The sequence below is a fragment of the Manis pentadactyla genome, chromosome 6 (genome assembly GCF_030020395.1).
Source record: "Manis pentadactyla isolate mManPen7 chromosome 6, mManPen7.hap1, whole genome shotgun sequence".
NCBI classification, from domain to species: Eukaryota; Metazoa; Chordata; class Mammalia; order Pholidota; family Manidae; genus Manis; species Manis pentadactyla.
Genome location: NC_080024.1, coordinates 142,005,403 through 142,027,541, shown reverse-complemented (window position 1 = coordinate 142,027,541; position 22,139 = coordinate 142,005,403). Strand labels below are relative to the sequence as shown.

Genomic DNA, 22,139 nt, shown 5'->3' with positions numbered 1-22,139 from the left:
GCATGCAATGTCCTTACCCAAACCACAGGGGGTGCTGTTGAGTTTCCAGTAGGGGTGTTTCCCTGGCAATCCCACTTCCGCAGCACAGCAGGGGGACTTCCTTCTCTACCATTTGAGTGTCCTTTGTGAGCAAGTTTGCCTTTCCTGAAGCTAGCTCTCCAGAGAAATGAATGATTAGACAGAAATAGAAAGCTTGATTTGGTCAAGGTCAGGGTGGGGGAGCAGAAAGCATATGGATTTAAATTGAGAATGTTTAAGAAGAGTGAACGCTTTTAATGAGAAAACAATTTTTAGTACAGTTTGGTTTTATTTAACACACATATGTACACAGGGGCATTCAGCACATATAGAATCTATCAAGAAATGTCTCGAGAGGCAGATATTTCAATTCACTCACTGTACACAGTTCAATCATTGCATTTTCACACAGGTGTCACATCATGTCATCTTTTGCTTGTAAATTACCAATGAAGCCACATATATCTCTACATTTACAAGGACAAGTCCAAACACAGTGCCAATGAAATCAATAAAACACTAGAAGCACACACTGCTGTGATCATAGAAAGTTTGCCTCAGTGCTGAGGAATCTAAGCTGTGATGGAGGCTGGGACTGTCATCACCAAAACAGCCAAGGCGAGATTTGTGTTAACAAGAATGCAAATATTAGTTCAACAATTAGAGATAGCTGTCTAACCATCAAATATCATCCCCTCTAGAGTTTTAGAATCATAATATTCTATGGGTCAATAATTTTGGCTGGCTGTGCAGACAGCCTGTGTGACAGCCTCGTGGCCTAAGCCCACAGCCCAGACGTTGCATTCTTCTGGCCCTTAACAGCATTTTTCTAAATCCCCTGAGCCATTTGGGCATTTCTGGTGGCTTGCCTAATGGTCCCACACCTTTCCCCTAATGCACTGAATGTATTGTTTTTAAAGAATCTCTAAGATGGTGTTTTTTTAAAAAAAATCTTCACTTCATCATTCCAAAACAGCTTTGTAGTCTACAATAAATTAATCCCCACTTAAGTTCATAAAGTAAACATGTGCTGGGTGTTGCAAAGAGTCAGGAGCCCACTGGAAACACAAGTGCATCTTTCACTTACCTCAGGTTTTCTCTATCTACACCGAACACAACAGCAGGTTCACCAAACAAATTAAGTCTACACTGTATAGTTCCTTTTATTCTGCCTTGGAAACTACATATATAATCTTCATAAATACAATATACATGCATGTGGCATAAATTCACTTTGAACGAACCCAAAAGTCTAAAACCAAGGAATAGCACAGGTTTGCCATCTATGGAAATAACATACTTCATACTATCAGTATGAGAGAGACATTCTAGTGGTCTCAATTTGACATACTCCTTAAAAATCAGTTTCAATAAAATAGCAGATGTATTTGTACTGAGACTGTGACCCTACCTTTTTGGTAAATTACATAAACTCTGACAATCTACGCTTTTTAAATTAAATGCTGTCATTAGCATTTTGGTTCCTCTGCAAACTTTACATAGTTTCTCTTAATTTAATAAGTCATTTTCTCTTTTTGCAGTTAGTAAACCATTCTACCCAACTAGCGAACCAATCAACAGCCAACCGACCGACCAAATCCCCAACTATACACCAATCAAGGTTGGTTAGGAGCAGTTCATACGAAGTATTATTTAATGGAGTCTCTCCCATTACCATGAGCAAGAACCAGCATAATTTGACATAACGAGAAGAAAGCAGCCTAGTTAAAGCTTACTCTGAAGCGTGATGAACTCTCGTTGCAATGTTTGCTCAAAGTGAGAGTCCTCACGTTTTCATACATACTCCTGAATGTGTGTGCTGATTACTAATTTTGATATTTGTTTAAAAGAAATGTTGTCTTAGCTTTTCTTTAATTCACCAGTGGGAGTTTGAAGGCTGGATTGTAACTATTACATGATAACTGACACAGACCATACACATGGGACCTGTGAAGTTTCTGGATGGTAAGGCTAAGTATTTTCTTAAAAGGATCTGTAGCAACAGGCACAAATCTTTTTAGTTTTATGCTATGCTTGCTTCCAAATTTGGTTCTTTATTAACAAAAGTCTGTTTAAGAGATTAGTTATAATGACCGGGTAATCATTTAACTAGATCATAAGTAGTGATGATTTTTATTTTGAACTACTTAACTACACTATCACTTAGCAGGATATGAGCATTTTAGAAGTCTGGGTGCCTGGGAAACTGTATTCCCCATAAGGGAAAAAAAGTATTTTTTTGTATATTTCCTCATTAATCTCAAAGGGGTTAGGTGTGGATAAAGAAGGCAGTGGTTAAACCCTGGGACATTGGACTAATTTTCTAGCGATAATTAGAAAAAAAAAACCATGTAAACGCAGAATATTTTTTTGGTAAACAACCGTATGTTTTAGGAAACCCTAATTGTAGGGTTTGAAGGAAAATAACTTCAATAATCAGGCCTGCCACATTACTTCAAAACCCGATGTCTCAATGACCAGGTTCAAGGAGCACTTCAGAGAGGGGTTAGCTCTGGAAACGGCTGACTGGGTGGGGGCGCGGTCACAGTGTTGACTGATTGCCAGGCTTCCGGCGCCCCAAGCGACAGGAGCGTTCCCAGGGACCGCAGGCTTCCCCTCCCGCCCTGGCAGGGAAAAGAGACCCAGTGACGGAAGGGCCACGTCCTGCAGAGCAGTGAGCGCGTGCCCATGAGACAGCTGGTGGCCCGAGCAGGAGCCTGCCCCCGGAACCATGCAGGGGTGACAGACTCAGCCGCGCGCCTGGAGGACACCGGCGCGGGCAGCACTGGGGAGGATGCAGCGGACGGGCGCGGCCCGGCCCTACACCATGAAGCGGTGCTCCTTCCCGTCGTGGGCCATCAGGATCACGTTGCGGTTGGAAGTCCAGATGAGCCGGGCCAGCCTGAGGGCGTTGTGGGAGCCGGGCGAAGCCGGCTGCACGGGCGGCACCTGGTAGGTTTTAATGCAGCGCAGCTGCGGCGCCGAATTCAGCATGCCGATGCTTCCCAACAGCGAGGTGTTCATCTGCAGGGACGTGGGACAGGAGGGTGTGCGTGTCATTTAAAGGATCGGTTCCCTTTCCCTACCACAGACGGACACATGATTCCAGTCACTCTGTCCTCCGCAATGCTTATTCACGTTCGCCTAAGACTTTATTCTTAACCTCTGAAGGGTTCCTTTCAGTGTATTTGACATTGTTCTGATGCTATTAAAGGAAATGGCTAAATCCAGAGAAATATTACTTGGTGGGTAGAACTTGACGGCAGGAAAGTCCCGCAATCTGCCTTAGGGGCCTAAATCATCAATGTGAACGGTTCAGCCAGTATTTGGAAATTATGGACATTTTAAACTTTAGACCTTACTCTCTAACAACAGTGCTCACTGCATCCCTTGGAAGGTAGGGCCGTGAACAAGTTTTGGGACTTACAACGAGTTCAAGGAAATGAAGCAAAGGTAAGCAGCAGAGAGAGTGACAGTGGCAGGTCACGGGGTCAAAGCTCAAAACTTAACCTCCTTTCCCATCTCCATCTACCAACACCTTCCCTCCATTCCTGCCTTAAAACAAATTCAGTTTCTGGAAAGTTCTAGCTTATTTTGAAGGGAAAAAGAAGAACCAGCTGCATTTCGACACTATCTGTGGCTCACTGCTTTGCTGCCATGCTAAAGGAAGATCTTTAACCCTTTATTGGCAATGCATTTTTATCAGTTGGTAACTTCTGCTTTCTGGCAGCTTTTCTGGATTTGATGTGAATTTTAACTTAAATTCATATAAGTGGAAAATAATGTGGGAATTATGGCTCATGAACAACAATGCATTCAGGTCAAAGTGCTAAATACTGAATGGCAGTTACTCGGCAAGCTGATATCAGAGTGACTGAGTCTGAAGAATCCTTTAGATTCTAAATATTACTTAACATTTTTTCAATATACATACATCTTTCCTGCTATTACAAATCACATGGAAAGCATACTGAAAATCAGGAAAGAGGTCTTGGAAATAATAATTTTCTTTGCACTAATTTTCATTTCATAGAAGATTGCAGGATTTGTGGGAAGCATGCAGATTATGATCCAACATACATGAATGGTTGACGTGTGAAACCCTGGCAAATCCTAGGACACTTAAAATGTGTTATTGCTGATATCATGTTCTGCATTTGGATCAGTGCAAAATATAAGCCATTCCTTTCTTCTAGCTCTTCTCAGCAGCAGGACGGTGTCAGAGGGCGTAAATCATGGCATCTCTAGCGGGATGTGTGCAGGCTCCACTGACATTTCCACAATTTAAATCATCTTGAGTAATAACCCTTTTAAGATGACTAATGTTACTGATTTTCCTGCATTAATAATAGTGCCAAACACAACACAGAGGTGAAAAAAAATCACTAGTGTACGAGGTCACATTTTAAAACCAAATGTATGGTTATCATTAACTCTTTCTACTAAAATTCACTTAACATTTAAAGCCGGTCATTCTCCAGAGTGTCTTTCCTTGCTTCCTTCCCTCTTTTTCTCCAAAACTCCATGAAAGATAAAAATCAGTGCCTTATTGCTTTATGGAGGTTCCCAGTTTAGTTTAAATAGAAATAATGACGGTGAGCTTGATCTGATAGTCTTCACTTATACAAAAAGTAACAGTACATAATAATTTAGTCCTCATACAGAGCAGATCCAAATGATGCAGAAATTGCTGGTTAAAATTTACTGGCATCAACAGAAAAACTGTGCTTTTAAAAAATCTAATTTCTCAGTTGACAAGTAACTACAAAGTATTCTTTATTCTTTATGAATTGTCTATGAAATTATGTATGAAGCTTGATTTCTGATGGTGGCTCAAAGTACTAAGTATATCCAATATGCTCAGACACTTCCTTATTTTTAATTCTTTCCCTCAAATTTAGCCACATCCAAAAAATGGGTTGAGGGCTAAATGGGATGGGAAGAGAATATCTTACCAGAACGTTACTGATGGAGAGATTTCCCCCAAAAAGACCATTATTCTACCTGGGTTCCCCTTACAAGCTGAGCTACCCTTTGAATGACTGATGTATCATTTAAAAATTTGATTGATAAATGCCTTTGGTAGGGTCAAAAAGCCTGCCTGCCTCAGGACAGGGCTATCCGAAATTCGGTGAGGGATATTAACTATTATAGTTGCACACACTCAGAATGATACAGACCCTATGTTAACTATAATTTTTTGCTCTCAGACCATCCCTTCCCAACCTCATCAAACTGGAGAAGGCATCTGAAGGGTAAGCATTGATTTTTCCAACACACTTGACCAAAGAACTCTTACCAGAACAATTAACCATTCTGTTATTCAGTGTTAATGTTTTCTTGACCAGTGATTGGCTGCAAATAAGTAAAGGCAATTTAAATCCTGAATCAATGAAAATGATGTGGAATTATGCTATTTGTTAAGATTAAAATTTTTATTGATTACAAAGATGATAAATACTCATTGTAGAAAGTTCAAATAATAAAGAGAAATATAAAAAAGACAGCAGAAAATCCCCTGAAATCTCACTCCCCAGAGACAATCACCAACATTTTGGTAAGTATCTTTCCAGACTTCCCAGTATATATACACATAAAGAGAAGCAGCATTAAGTAATTTTATGTAAATAAGCTCATATTAAAAGGCATTTCACAGTCTACTTTCTTTACTCAACAAGGTGTTGAGGACAATCTTTTTATGTTAATGACTATAGATTTACGTCATTATTTTTAAATGGCTGAATAGTATTATACTATTTATTATTATTTACTATTATACTAATAGTTTGATGGGATAAATAAAAATAAGTGAAACCAATATCCATCTAATTTATAATTAGCATTTCTGAAAGAGGATACTTATTTGTTGGGATCTAATGGTAAAATTAGGTGAGAGTTATGGTTGCATTTCATCACTAAACTCCCATTGCTCAAATACCACTGGATACACTAAGGTGTGATATTCAAATTGTAGGAATATGTTGTTGGAGAATCAAAGGGCTTGAAAGACTGCCAAATGGCATCACTCAACACCTGAGGATATAAACTAACTAAAACATAACTTTGGCTTTTTCCTCCTTTTTAAAAATAATGTTTCATGAAACCAGTTCTGCAAAGATTATTTTCTAAACACAGAAACACATACAAATGTAATTCATCAAAATAGGAAGTGTTTTAATGCAATTCCCAGTGTAAGTGATGCTGCATGCAAACCTTTTACTAAGTCTCACTTGAGTAATTATCCAACCAATATTTCTCATTAACACTCATTTCTCAGCAAAGGTTTTAATAGCTGATAGCTTTTGTAAGGTTCTGTATTAATAAGACTTCATTAAGTTTTCAAAATATAGTACATTTCCTGGAATAATATAAAAGTATTACCATACACAATTAGAACTAAACAATATGTATCTAAATAAATCAACAAAGCCCATTTGGGCAGAGTGTGTTAGATCCAACACTGCTTTCCGGATTCTTTAATTCAAATAAAAACCCACTATCCTTCTGGAAGACATTTTATTGTATTTTTCTTAACAAAGCTGAAGTGTTTTTGTGCCTTCCACCTAAATTTCAACACCAAGCTGGGTATAATTTGAGCATGTAAGGAATGGGTCGCATTTTAAATTCTGACATTGGGTTTAGAGGCAAGAAAGACTCGGGTGTTGCCTGAGTTGCTCTGGTGCTCAGTCCTCTGAACACCCACCCACACGAGCAGACAGCCCAGGCCAACCCTGCAGCAGAGGAGCGCGCAGATAAGGAGGCCAGGGCCAAGCTGCACGTACAGGCCCATGGGCTCAGTGTACCTGGCAAAGCCCGGAGGCCAGAGCAGGGGCCTGAGGAGGAGGAGTGGGGGATGAAAATAGTTATGTCAGAGGTAGCACCTGATGAATGACCCTGACCTCTAAGGTAAGAAAGGCTGCTAACCATGATTCCATCAATGCGCTGGGCGGACACTTTGGTAAAACCGGAACAACATTCAAGGAACGGATGAACACAACCGAACAGAACCCCAAACATGTAGATAAGGGGAAAGAGGCTTATCACATGGAAATTCTGGGGAAAGTTTCAAATCTGACTAATTTAGAGGTACTCCGTCACATAAGGAATTACATTTCTGAGGAAGTAAAGTTGGACAAAAAGAGACTTGTTTTCCAAAGAGGAAAGCATGGACAGAAACAAGCTCCTTGAGAGCAGGGGCCTGTGACTTGACTTCAGTCCCTAAAGCACACACTGGCACCTCACACCTGGACACCGAATAAATACCGAATGAGTGTGGAGCTTGCCCTAAACACTCCTCCTGGATTTCAAGAGCAGAAATATGGGAAAATCTGTGTCAAAGCAGAGTTGGTGTAACAGAGACCATAGCATACGGCAAGGGCAGGAAAAAACGGTGGCAGAGAAGCTCTCTAAAGAACCATCGCAAGAGGCCACTTTATGGACACCTGAAGGGCTTGCTGTGGGACTTCAGGGGGGTGGTAAAATACGAGGTCTGTGGTTACCGCTGGGAAAAGTGAAGATGGCTGAACTCTCTCAGGAAAAGAGTTTAATATGAGCTAATGAAGATGCTTCAGATATACTCTGGAAGAAAGGATAATGAGAAAATAAACTGGAAAAACTGAATTAGATGAAGAGTAGAAAAAAGTCTGGGACTGATCTGAAAATTGTCATGCTTGAATAGCATGTTGTTAATTAAGCAATTTATTGTATTTTTTTTACGTTTTATTAGCTATTGATTTAAAAAAATCATCATCAAGTTGGGCTGAAGTCTTATTTAAATTTTTTAGCTTTCAAAGCAATTACTTGAAATTCATAAAACATATTTGCATCCTAGGAAAGTAAATGTAACAAAATTTTAAATTAACTTTTTTGGGGGGGAGTTGCTAATGTTTAATTTTTTGGTAATTATCGGGAGTAAGGTAATTAAAAAGAAGATGGGATGGAGATTAATCACTACGGATGAAACAAATTCTACTGTAAACATTAGATGCTCAAAGTTCATACTCATTTTAATCAGAATTAAACATAAGCATTCTCATGAACTGCCAGTCAATGACACTGGGATTTTAAAAAGTTTCCTGACAGTTTAGGAATGGAGAGCATTATGTGGGAAATTCAGAATGCAAACAGAAATGAAGAGTATAACTGGGACACAGTTACTATCAGGCTGTCTTTTCCCCACGCCTTAGGTCCTGTAGATGTGTCAGAATAGTGCATGTAAGCTACTGGCCTGGCGCTACCCCTGCCGGGTTCTTCCAGGCCAGGCCCTCACGCACTGCATGGCCTTGCTCAGCTCTGCACTGCGGCATCTCAGCCCTACTCTTCATGCCTGGTCCCTCCTCGGCACCATCACCTCTCAGCTCAGATGTCACTTCCTTGGTGAAGCTATCCCACAACCTTGTTCGCCGACTCCCTTCTGGACTACAGCTGCTTGCTTATTTACCTGTGTCTCCCTCAGACTGGGAACTCTGTGAGAGCCCCCTCTTTTTGGATTGCTGAGTATTGTCTTGGTGTACCCTGCACACTGGCATCCGGCGCATAGGCAGGCAGCAATGAATACTTGATATTTGTTGCTAGAAGGGAAGGTGGGCAGGTAGGCAGGCAGGTAGGTGCAACAGGAAGCCTTTTCTACCAAAGGCAGATCATGCGGTATGCTTCAAGACACTATGGCATCTACACTTACCTGCCAGAAAGAAATGTGGCTGTCAGTATTTGAGTAGGTGGCAAGATATCGTCCATCAGGAGCAAAGGCCACTGCAGTGATTGGTCCCTTGTGTCCATGGATTGTCTACAATAAAATTCAGAGTCATTATGATACGCATCCACAGGATGAATACACACACATGCCAATGCAGTCAGTGCTGAACAAGTCATGTCATGGATATTAGATACTGTTATGTGCTCTATTTACAGTATCGGGTTAGAAAAATAGGGAAAGCAACCAAAGTTCTCTCACTGAGGCATCCAAAGATTTCCATTTTGTTCTGAGGAGCTAACCTGTCTCCGAGGTGGGAGGACAGCATGAGTCCAGAGGAAAAGCACATATTAATGGGCAAGCCTATGTGTTAATTCATTTATGGCCATTAGAGGGAAGAATTTGACAATTAATTAGGAAGGCAAGAAAATGATGGCCAAATCTACCCAGGAACCTCACTCATCTGAAATGTAAAACAATCAATGCTGTATCATAACATCCCTGTTCTGGAGGGAGTTAAAAACTGTAACTTCAGTCCCTTAATAATTATACATTTTTTGTGTTTTATGCTCCATTTCCCACCAGTAACACTGTTTAAATGCATGTGGCTGCAATTAGTACAAATACATACTTGCGTGGGTTGGAGGCTTGAGCACACATATAAATCAAATACTATTAAAAATAAGTTAACAGGGATAATTTTCAGCCTTTGCCAAATAGCTATCATTGATTTAACCATAAATTTTAAAAAGGGATTTGTATTTTAGACTAGGTCTGTGGTAAAAGTTCTTTACTAATAAAAATTTACACCCAACTATTAATAGTTATTGAAAACAGTGTAGTACTAGGCAAATTAGAATATTGTATTAATGTCCCTACACTCAACTCTTAAAGACCATACCTCTACTCCATCAGCCAGTATTTAGTCTGCTTACAAACTGTAGGTTGGTCTCCTCCTTTGTCTAGAATGGAACAGGGAAATGTGTTCCCTTGAACTAAGACAATACCAGGAAGGTTTGTGTCCATCAGTTATTTTTTGATGAGGAATTGTGAACCTTGAGTCTCAGTAGGAGCATCAGGGTCATTATGTGACCATAGATGTTATACATTTTGGTAAGTCTCTTCTAATTCATATCTGAGTGATTAAAATGAGGCAGGGAGGGAGGAGAGAGGGATGAGGATACAAGCATGTTCCTCAATGCCCTTTGGATTTTGTTCTTTCCTGTCTTTAGATTTTTGTGAGGCACTGTGGGATCCAAAATAATGCGTTTTTCAACAGAGAGAGAGAGAAAAATGTTGTACTGGTAACATCACTGGGCTTTCAGTTGGCCGACAACACAGCTCTGAGTCAGGCCGACCAGCTGAACTCCTTATATCTGGGCTCCACTACTTACTAAAGGTGGGACGCAGGCAAGCTATGTAGAGCACCCAAGTGCGTAAGTAGGAAAGATGACGGTGATGATCCTATTGATGTACCTGCCTCCCAGAGCTCTGTGAAGATTAAATGAGTAGCAGTGTGCACAATGTGTGACAGATTTCAATAAATATTATTAATGTCCTTACTTAAAGATGACTGGACTTGAAAGTTGCTAAGAGAGTAGATCTTAAGGGTTTTCACCACAAAAAAAGAAACAGTAATTACATGACAGAATGTTGGTAATCATTTTGCAATATATAAGTATATTAAATCATCACGTTGTACACCTTAAACTTACACAGTGTTATATACCAATTATATCTCAATAAAGCTGGAGGAAAAAAATGATCAGATGAATGTAAACAATCATATAACCCAATTACTTGAGTATACCACTTCATGAAAAGCCAAAAAGAAAAAAAAATTTTTTTAATCCTAATCACATATCCCAGAATCAGCATCAACTAGCATACTAGGCTGTCTAGAAACACAGATTTTAGACTGTGGCATTTTATTAAACAGATATGGTAGGTATCCATGGTACTAGCCCACATATGTGGCACTAAATTATTGCTAAATAATTATAACAAAAAGCCAAGTTAACACCACCTATACTTAAATGAAAATTATTGTAGGTAGGGGGAAAAACGTAGCCAAATAAGAGAGGAAAACTGGCTGTCCCCATGTATGTGGTCAATTTAATGAGCTTTTTGGGAAAGCATCTTTGATTTTTAAAATCAAGATACAGTTCTGCTAAAAATTTGAAATTCTACTGGGCCAACCTGAGACTATTTTATGATTAAGACAGTTGATTAGTAGGCCTTGCTTTGTAATAGAGGCTGCAAACTGAAGAGTCTTAAGATGAAACCAGACTGTAGATATGTGTGGTTTGGCCTGCAAAGTGTTTTCTGAGCCCATATTTTCATTCATCAGGTATCATGTAAAATCAAGATTTTTTGCCTATCCTGAAAAACTGGAAGTTCTAGAAATCTTGGGCCTTTGTTCACATGCGGCAGCATCAGCCAGGGCAAAGGAGAGGCAGCCCCTTCAGCCTGGACACCTAACACCTGCTGCCTGGCTCCCTTATTTCCTGCCTGATCTCTTATGGCATTTAATGCAACACTTCTATTAAAAATACTGATGCAAAATAGTTCTTCTGTTCTCCAGGTTCTAGTATGCATATAAGCAGACCAGAAACTCTAAGAAAAGTTGGCCCTTCTTGCAAGTCCCCCCATACCCAACTCTGTGTAGAGGTGGATCGATTCTCCTTCTGAAGTTTGGGTCCCTAAATCTCAAAACAGAATGCTCAGTCTGCCTCCTTCAGGTTAGTATCACTCTTCAGTCAGTGTCTGGAATGAGCTTCAGACAGGTGGGGTAAGCCAGCAGGTCCAAAGGATGTAGCAGCCCAATGGTAACGTGACTGTACTTCTCTGTATCTGAGAGGTTACGTTAGCTCTCGTATAAAGGCAGAAAATCAGACCCACAGGCTCCTTCAGAAAAGTCTTCACAAAAGATTTCATGTTATGTCTTTATTTTTTATAGAGGCCTGTTATTTAAAACAACCACTTGAAGAATACTTCTGCATCAGCTGAAGACATTCTTCATTACATCTAGTGTCTCTAATAGAAGATCCTGTGAATTAATTCATCTTGGAATTTTCTGCCAGTGAAATGTTTATCTTTCCAGATAAATTTTGTTGCTTTCTTTTTATCATGTAACAATAATGACATAATCTTAACACATGTTTGCTTTACTGCCAGGGTGCTCAGAACTAAATTTATGCTCATTCTATGTGACCGGGAATAAATACTTCCTACTCATTCCACTAATCATTGTCCTGTTTTCATTTGATGTTCTTGAGGTCTTGTTAGACATTGAGCTTAGTTTGTTAGTTCCTTTTAAGTCTGTTTTGGACAAAGGAGGACTGCCCTTTAGAGCAGAAAGCATTCACACGCACAGGCACACACACACAGTAAGGTACTCCTAGGTGCCTCATGGGGCTGTCTTTAAAACCGACCTAAAGAAAAACCCAGGGGCACTGACTGCAGTGTCAGCTGACAAACAGACCTGGTGTCTTATAAGAAAGCAAGTACCACTCGTGGAAGCTCAGGGAAGCTCACTGTTTTAAATGGTTTGGTACATCTGGTGAGTTCATTACAATCTCAGCCTAAGAGGTGCTTCAGCTGTCAGTGTAATGGAAGTGTTGCCATTGTCTTTTGTTCAGAATCTCTGAACTTCGGAGAGCTATGCAGACACCACCTGAACTGAGTTTAACCTCAATTCTGGCCTTAGAGATGCAGCTGTGCAGGGATCACGGCGAACTTGTAAGCGCTTTGTGATGGGGCAAAACCATGGTTGGGATCTTAAATGCTAAACTGTAAAGAACATTTTCTAAAAACAGTTATCAAAATAAAAGAAGGTTCGGTCTACTTTTCATATGTGAATGAGCACCATGTCTTGTTATATTTTCAAAGAAATTGCTGACTTGAAAAGATAGAAATGGAATATAAAGAAATTAATCTAATTCGAGAAGTATTATGAACAATAAAAGAAATCAAGCAATTATCCCTAGCAGTAGACAGAGAATTGAATCGTTAAACACCCCCTCCCTGGTTTCTTGTGAAAGGAACTGAGAGGCAGGATTAATAATGAGCAACGCTTGCACTTACCCAACTGTTCCTAGCAGGCACTTTCAGTGTGCTCTGCAAAGAAATATAATTAACCCTGTTGGACAGAGGAGAGACACGAATTTCTAAAAATGATTTGGTCAGGACCAGCAGAAGCTATGACTGCCTAGAATGTTCCCTTTAGAATTGCTCTTTGAATGGTTGGTCTCTTCCTGGAGTTCTTGATATTCATCTTCCAAGTGTCAAGTGAAGAATTGAAACCCAAACAGTAGGACTTTATTACACCCACTTTAGAGATGAAAATAAGATAAAAGAGAACATTGTATATTTATTTGCAGGTCTCATCACTTTTATAAAAGGTAGGAAAAACCCCCAACCAAACAAAACACTTTCCTACTTGTAATATAAACTGTGAAGAAAAGGTTTCCTCAAGTAGGTAAAATTTTGCTATCATAATTACCATCACAAGGGAAAGATTTATAAAGTATTGACCATGTATTTTGTATAATATTTACTAAAATAAACTGAGAAACGAAAGGACCTGGATGGAGCCTTCACAGCCTTGGGTCTGTAGGGGCTGAGAGGCGAGAAGGCTACCTTGGTCTTAGGCCACCCAGGGGAGCAGCATGGCTGGCTTTAAGATAGCTGGCTGCAATTTGGGGGTGCTTGAAAGGTCTGCTGAGCTGAAAATATGTCTCCAGTTGGCTGCACATAGTCTCTGAAATTTCTAAAAATATAATTATGCTTTCAGCTGAGGCATCTTTTCTAGAATGTGTTCTTGAAGAGAGAAAATAGGATAAACATGCTTTCATGACATACAAACTTGGCAAATGCCCTGAGTTTAGGGTGAGACTGAATGAAGTATCTGTGTGTGGAGATAGGAAATAGGTTGGAGACAGACCAGATAATCAGGGAAGTGGTGGATGCCTAGGAAGTGAGGATGAGCCCTAAGAAGAAAAGGAGAAGTAATCCCAAAGACCTACAAATACCTACCTTTCTTCAGTGCTGGCCCCTCTTATGCTAAGTGAGGGTCAGGGGGGGCTCACCTCAGTGCCTGAAACCCCAAGCATACATTTGGTATTGCTTACAGATCGCACCCAAGTCTGTAAGGGTCTGCTCTGCATGCCTTTCCGACATCCCGATAGAAGAGGCCTCTGATTTCATGGCTGATTGGCAGAGGGGTCAACTGCTCAAGGCAGAGAGAAGACAAAGACATCGCTCTGACAGCTTTGTTTGTTAGGCAAGGGAAAGACTCATGAAAAAGAGTCATTTCAAAAGAGTTGAAAAGTTGAGAATTAATTATGTTCAATAAAAAAACTCCCCCCTTTCTTTTCTCTGAAGCAACCAATTTGTGAAAATTTTATTCTGTATTTAAGGTTCATTCTGTTCAAGGAAACAAATAATTTACGCAGATGATAACGACACCGTTTAAAAAAAAAAGTCTCATCTATGGCCAATGAGAAGACACAAGCAAAATTTAATCACCACAATGAAGTAAGCCTTCTCCAGCCTTTTTGTGCGTCGGCTCTTAAGGCCGAATGATATTGCCAAGAACACCGAAAGGTCACCCATTCTTTTTTGTATGTGGACAGCGCTGCCTTAAAGCAGATCAGACAGACGAGAATGTATTCTGTTTTCAAATATCTCCAGAGGAGATTCCAAAACCTCCCCTGGGGACCCTTTTCTGTGTTTAACAATGCATGCTGTCAGGAAATTTTTCCTTATATCAAATCTAAATCCAAAATGCTACAGTGTAAGCCTGCTTCCTCAGCTCTATCCTCAGCAGACATGGAGAACAGCGGGTCACCAATCCCAGCATGGTAACCTTTTATAGAGTTGAGGATTGTTAGCGTAACTTGCCCCTTTTTCACTTACTTATCTTTTATTTTAAGGACTAAAAAAAAATATCTCAGTGACTATAACCTTTCCTCTCAGGTCTCATTTTCCAACTTTTTAATAATTTCTGTGGCTTTTCCTTAAACTCTCTCTAAGCTCTCAAATCATGACATCTTAGGGTTGGGTGGTATCTTAAGGGTCATTTTATTTAATGACACCTCAAAATGTAGAATTTCACATCAGAAAGAGTCCTGGACCAGGCAACCGGATGTCATCATAATTTCCCATAACACTGTACAGGAAGGCCAGCACTCTCCTCATTTTATCAGAGAATCGCAATCATGGCTGGCAGCAATGGTGAAGCTGTTCGCATGCAGACGGCTGACACTCAGCGTACTCCCAGACCTGTAGGAGGGTGGGCTGTGGATGCTGAGGCCAGGAGCGTGCTGGTTGTGCTGCAATGCCTTGCGAGGCCTCCAGTGACAAAAACATCCATCAGCAGGCCTCAGTCTCAGGCCTCTTCTATGCTTTCCCAAAGTCATTTGTCCTCACGTTTGCATTCTGTACTCCTGCTCAGTTATTGCCCGTTGAGCTTGTTCTATTTCTTTCTGTCTTCTCCAGCTTACCAATTCTTGATACTTACATCCTATCACTAATATCTTATTGAGTAGAATATACATTCAGGGCAAAAGACAAACAGATTTGGTATCCTTTTAACACCTAAATGGAAAAGAGCATAGTTTGTGTCTCATATTGTGGTTACTGATAAAATGGATCTCATAACTTCATGTGAATCTGAAGCCTCCCTTCACATCTTGGTGCCATCCTGGTCCACTGCAATCTCCCCTGCCCGCCATCCCTATGAGGAGAGAAGGACCGCACAGCCTGGCAGTGGGGGCTTGGTGCCCGGAGGGCGCTCACTCACCTCAGCAGCTCTAGACACGTGGAAGAGGCAGGGCCCCTGGCCCCCTGCAGCAGGGGAGATGAGGAAAAAGGCTTTTCCTTGACCCAGCTCCAGCAGTTTAAGCCTCTTAAAACAGATGTTTAAGCATTAGAAGCTGCCCTGTGCTCCTTCACTGGCTAGGAGTGGGGAGGAGGCCTGTGGTGGCTCCCAAGATGCCCCGGCCGGAGGACGGCGGCCCCATCTGCCATCAGCAGGTTCCCTCCCTGGCCCGGGGTGCCTGAGGGTTTTCACACTCCCATCAGCTTTCTGTGTAATACCTATCTACAGATACCAAAATAAGCGTTTCTGGAGGAAAGGATCATTATTAAGATTAGGGGCCTTGCTTTTTTCTCACTTGGGACACAAAACGCAGAAACTGCCGTACGGCCCCAAAGGAAAGTGTCTGGTAAATGGGCTGCTGAAGCTTTAGTGCTGGCGTGAGGTCAGGTTGTCTTCCCGGCTGTGCCACCTCCCAGTCTAAGCACAGAAGCCCACGTGCTACCCTGTGGTGGTTCTAGAGTGATTCTGAACAGAGATTTGAGGGTTGACAATGGGTTGTTTATTTCTATAATTTCTTTTCTTTTTGGAGGGTTGGGGCAATGCTTGTTATTCACATTATGCCAACTCTATGTTATAGAATCAACCTGTTGTGGCATTTCCCAATAGTAGGGGTAATGGAACTGTTCAATGAATTGAGTCATTTTTTATCACTGTCTTATTGAGTGGAATATATATTCAGGGCAAAACACAAATAGATTTGGTATCCTTTTAACATCTAAATGGAAAATAGGTTTAAGGGTAAATATAATAAAGCAAGCTATCTTGTTTATTGTAAGATATAATGCCTCAAGTAAACAGACTTTTTTTATGACTTAAAAATAGCTGCAGCATTTATTGTCCATTTCCAGGTACTGAAAGTTACTTAAATGTCATTTGGGGATAAACTAACTGACAATGATGAGTTAAAGGAGCTTATCTACATCTACATATTGGTAATCCTTATGATACAAGCTATAGTTTTTAAAATTTCTTTTGTGGGTGATTACACACCAACATAAATGTACACACACATAACATTCTTATCCAGAAATAGTAAGAATTACTAAAGACTAAGAATTACTAAAGACTGTTTTATTAAAGTAACTTAGGCATTAGTAGAAACTTCAGATTTTTATTATAGTGAAGCTTTATTTTCACTAATATCAATTATAAATTATCAAAATTAATTTTAAAAAGGAAGGTCAATGAATGAACAAATAGAGAATAAACATTTAGTACAACAGTTGCTTTCTAATCTTAAAATTTTATAGTCATTGTAACAGCAATCTTTGTTAAATACATGTACTGTTTTTTTTAAATCCATTATTTTATTTAGTCTACAAAACAACTCTCTTTATCCATTCATTCAACCATCAAATTTTTATTGGGCATCAGCCATGTACCAGTTATTATTTTATCTGCTCTCATGGAACTTATATTTTACTGGAGAAAATAGTCAATAAGCCTATAAGCAAATATGTTTCATACAGTGTCAGATAGTGACAAGTATCTATCTGTGAGAAAGGCTCTATTTTCTCATCCACATCTTACATATGAGAAAACTGAGGCTTAGAAAGAAGTTACATGTATGGTTTTAAGAGTTTTTTTCCCTTCTATTCAGCTGAGGAACTTTTCAGATTCAAAGAATAAATTTTCTGTAAGTCTCACCTATTAATGCTTAAGTGATTCCCCCTCCTTCCCTTGCTGCAGATAATCAGGAGCTGACCACACACCAGCGTTCACACACATACACACTCACACACCTCTCTTTTGCGTTACTAGCCCAAATATTTTCAGGATGATGTAACTATAAAAAGCCCAATTAAATTATATGTAACTGCTACGTCCTTTCTTTGCATTTTGAAATGATCAGTATTATAGTCAGACTCTGAAAACTACATTTATCAAAAATCCCATATATTACAAACTCCTAATTATTTTAAAACATGATTACCACCAATTTTTGGCTAATAAAATCATAGGCATATTAATATTGGGAATGACGCTTAAGCTCAATAATAACATAAGAAAATAAACCTAGGTAAAGACGTAATTCAAATGTGATAAATGTGGTTCAGTTTTAAGTAAAAGGATAGTGAATAAGTTGTTATCAATATTCACATAACTAGTATGAAGTAATCATAAAACACTTATTACAGTTAAGTCTCTTATACTTAAAAAGTTACAGAAAATATTTTCTTCAGATTTTGGTAGACTCAAAGCTAATTTTTTTTTTTTTACCTATATTTCTAATATAAATCTATTCAAACACACACTAAGAAGTCTTAAAATTAACAAATTTTTGTTTTTATATTCTCTGACTATGAAAATTTTGTTGTTAAATATTCAAAGGATTCCTAAGAATTGGACTAATTTAAAATGGTTATACGATTTTTCAAAGAAGACAGGAGAAACTGTTGTTAAAGGTAATACTGTGTCACAAAAGTAAATCCCAGTCATTTCTGCTGGGAGTTCTTAGGAATGTCAGCTGTCTGGTTTGATCTCAGCACCCTCTCAAAACACTGCAGGCATTCATACAGCAGGCTGGCAGCAGACAGATTCACATTAACTGATGGAACTGTGCAGCTTCTTGAGTTCCGACCTGGGGTAAAGTTATGATTTTTTACTGTAGTAGCAGGACAAGACCCCTCCACTTCTCCCTCTCACCTCCCTTTGTCCTGGTGCAGTGCCTGCTGATACAAAACTGTCTTATGTTGACTGTACTTCAGCTACAGAATTTATATGTTTTGAAAACATGACTCATAAGGATTTAAGATTTTCAGCAGTCCAAAAGAGAAATCACTTGAAAGTGTTAAAGAAAATTAAAGTATTACCTAAGTTTTAAAAATTCATGTATACATTAGCGAATGTTACCATTATCTCTTGGCTCATACTTATTTTGGGGGATGATAGAGTATATTCACTAACACATAAAACAGATACAGAAATTTTACATTTTTATGTGTGGCTTATTATGTCTCATTAACTTACTAAAACAGAGTGAGGTTCGTCTGGAACATAACCTAATTAATGTTGTTCTGTGTTACATGGCCCCTTTCTTTTGTTAAGTCAAGCAATGCCAAGTTAATAAAAATATAAAATTACCTTCCTAATTTTGATTTAACATTCAATATTTTTCTTAATATTAAAATAGCAGTAAAATACTACAATATGCAGATTTTTTGGCCTATAGCCATTGCATTTGCACATATTCTGGAGCAATTACTGTGGCAAAATAACACTGACACTACTTGTCAGTCCTCACACTGACTTACTCTCAGACTATCCTACATTTATCTGGTGGATTAAAATTTGTCCTTGCTGGTTTTATGAATGAACAAGCTTTTCCGGAACACAATTTGTTTATTTGTAAAAAAAAAGGATGACATATATTTTGCCTACCTCATGGGATTAAATACTTTAAATACAAATGTACTTTAAAATGTTTATTGAGAGTTTATTATATTCTAGGCCCTGTGTTAGATATTGGAGCACAAGGCAGAGAAGAAGTGTGTGTAAAGTGCCACGGAAACACAGGTGAATAAGCACTAAGTTCTATTTAAGGGAGGACATGTCGGAACAAAGCGCAGAAAGTATTTGAGTTGCGCTTACAGGATGAGCAGAAGCTGGCCAGGAGCAACAGGTCCTTCTAAGCAGATAGATGAGTCTAAGCAACATGTGAGAGGGAAGACATGGGGAGGTGCAGGCAAACAGCAGCGTCCCTACGTCACTCCACCAACGTGAGTGCTGGGGCGGAGGGAGCTGGGGGAGACAGGGCTTGCAGATGAGGCAGGAAGGCAGCTCTGGCCAGGCTGTAAACTGTCTTATGTTCACAGTCTAGAGGGAGTTTCCTGGATTTTAAATAGGACAGCGGTCAGATCAAACCAGGTTTAGAGGCAGAGGAGGAGGGGAGAGGAGCTAGGACAGAAGGACTGGTTGGGAGGTAAATGTAGTGGATAAATTAGGAGCTGGATGAGGAACTGGATGTGGAGACGAAGCAGAGGGAAAACTGGGAAGGTGGCGGTGATGCGCTCCCTGGACACGGAAGGAGTCACAGAAAGACACGCTTTTGGGCCGGAGGAGAGGTTAGCGGAAGTCGCAATGAGCTTAGTTTGGGACATGTAGCCATTAAGCTGCAGGACTTAAGCAGCAGTCAGAATTACACTAGAAAGTTAGAAAGGTGAATCTGGAGCTCAGGAAAAGGTTTATGGAAGGACAGGCAGATTTGAGAATTATTAGCACACAGACCGATGCTGAAGCCATAGATCCTACACTCAGCACTGCTGCTAGTACACAGCAGTTTCTCCACGAATATTTGTTAAATGACTTGAGTGTAAGTGGTCGAGACAGCCCATGAAGAGCAGATAAGGTGAAAAGACCAAAAGGTGAGGATAAAATGAGAGGACACCCCTGGTGTAAGTGGTGGGCATGAAAGGAGGGGCAGGGTCTATTTTACAATTTACATTTCAAATCTCAGTTTTTAGGTGATATTTTTAAGTGTAAGATTTCAAGTTGTCCCTAATGCACAATTCACTTCTTAGGTAGAGAATTTTGTGACAGATCACTGTAGTTAATACCCAACAAAATTGTTTTGAAGTTTGATAATATTTTATCTTTTAAATAACAATCCATTTTTAAAATTCAAGTACAGTTGACATACAATATTAGTTTCAGGTGTACAACATAGTGATCTGACCATTGTATGTATATTACTAAATGCTCACCATAAGTGGTTATCATCTGTTACCATACAATGATATTACAATATTATTGACTGTATTTTCTATGCTGTACTTTTTATCCCCAAGACTTCTTTTATAATTGGAAGTCTGTTCCTCTTTATCTCCTTTACCTATTTCACCCATTCCCCTGCTTCCCCTTCCCCCATGGCAACCACCAGTTTGCTCTCTATATTTATGAGTCTATTTCTGTTTTGTTTGATTGATGGAGCCACTATGAAAACAGCATGGAGGTTCCTCAAAAAATTACAAATAGAAATATCATATGACCTAGTAGTTCCACTTTTGGGTGTTTACCTAAAGAAAACAAAAATCACTAATTTGAAATGATAGATTCACCCTATGCTTCCTGCAGTATTATTTATAACAGCCAAGTGTTCATCAACAGATGAATGGATGGAAAAAAAAAGATGTGGTACACACACACACACACACAGTGGAATATTATTCAGTCATAAGAAATAATGAAATCTTGTCATTTTTTGTGATAATATGGATGGGCCTAGAGGATATTATGCTAACTGAAATAAGAGAGACAGATACATATGATTTCACTTACATGGAATTTAAGTAAGAATCCTTTATCAAGTAGTAATTATTTAATTCAGGGATCAGGAAATTAATTATTAAAAAGTCAAATTTATAGGACCAGAAACATGGATTTGAATTAGAATTAAATTTACAATTCCAAACAACCAGTACACATCAACTGCCAAAACTGAAAGTCTAACCTTTCTAATTTTAAGTTTGCTTAAATTTAGTTATCAAGAATTTTGATATTTTAGAAAGGTCATTATGTAACACATTTAAGACTTCTATGAAGGTAATTATAAAAAGACAAAAAAGATACACTGTTAAAAATTAGGAAAGACAACAAAGAAAATTTAAAATGTAACCTTTATGTATTTATGAGTGAGTGTGTATACTGTGTATATGTGTATACACACACATGAATTTGGTTGCTCACTTTGATATACAGATCCTTTTCATAAATAAGGGAGAACTATTTTAACCAAATTAATGATTTATAAAAAACTCATATTAACGATCACTATCACCAACTTTGTTCTACAGAAATTTCAGTGATTCACTAGATTCACAAACTAGAATCAATGCAAAAGATACCGGATGCTTTTCTACTAATTATAGTCCCATAATATATATTAAAACAAGCACTCCTTATAGTTTGGTTAAAAAGCATTCACCTAAATGCAAAGCAAAATGAATTAAATATCCTATGGCTGATATTAAATGTCACAGGAATATCTATTTGATATTCTAAGAGTGGGAGATACACTGGCTTAAACCATCACATCCTTAATGCAATCGTATTGCCTAATGATAAGCAGAACTAAAAGTCCAGTTCATTATAAAATTCAATATTTGGACCATCATACTCTTTAGCACTTAATAAGCAATTAATATTTGTCAGCAAAGAATGTTTTGGTAACACAGGGTGAAAATCAATAACACTAGCCCACTTGTTGCGTGCCCTAGCACTGAAAAGCTATCCAAACAATTACAGTCCTTAAGGGAAACAAACTGTTTTGATGTTTTAATTTATGTTCTTCTCAAGCAAACTTTTGAAACCTTTGAAGCTTTTTTGTTTGTTGATAAGTTGAATGCACTTTGTTAGTAACTGCTTATAATTGCATACAGAGTGTGCCTTAAAATAACATCCTGTGCCTTACTAGATACTATTAAAATCATACTGTGTGTACTGATTTTAGTCACTTTTGAGCAAAGCATATAAAACTCAAGCAACAGCCTTCCATTTAATATGTCTTCCTTTTAGAGGAAGTGTGTAAAGAAGGCAGTTTGGGCACAT

The 22,139-nt window shown here is 38.9% G+C and overlaps 1 protein-coding gene across 4 annotated transcripts in view; it reads right to left on the bottom strand.

The window, feature by feature from the left end:
- Window positions 1-287: 287 nt before the first annotated feature.
- The window catches only part of WDR7 (WD repeat domain 7), a 374,749-nt gene continuing 352,897 nt past the window's right edge, over window positions 288-22,139 (bottom strand). For all 4 annotated transcript variants that reach the window (XM_057504212.1, XM_036918525.2, XM_036918526.2 and 1 more), the window contains 2 exons: window positions 8,699-8,803; window positions 288-3,042 (listed from right to left, as the gene is read on the bottom strand). In XM_057504212.1, the coding sequence (XP_057360195.1) occupies window positions 2,839-3,042; window positions 8,699-8,803 (309 nt within the window). In that variant the 3' untranslated portion in view covers window positions 288-2,838. The remainder of the gene's footprint in view (window positions 3,043-8,698; window positions 8,804-22,139) is intronic.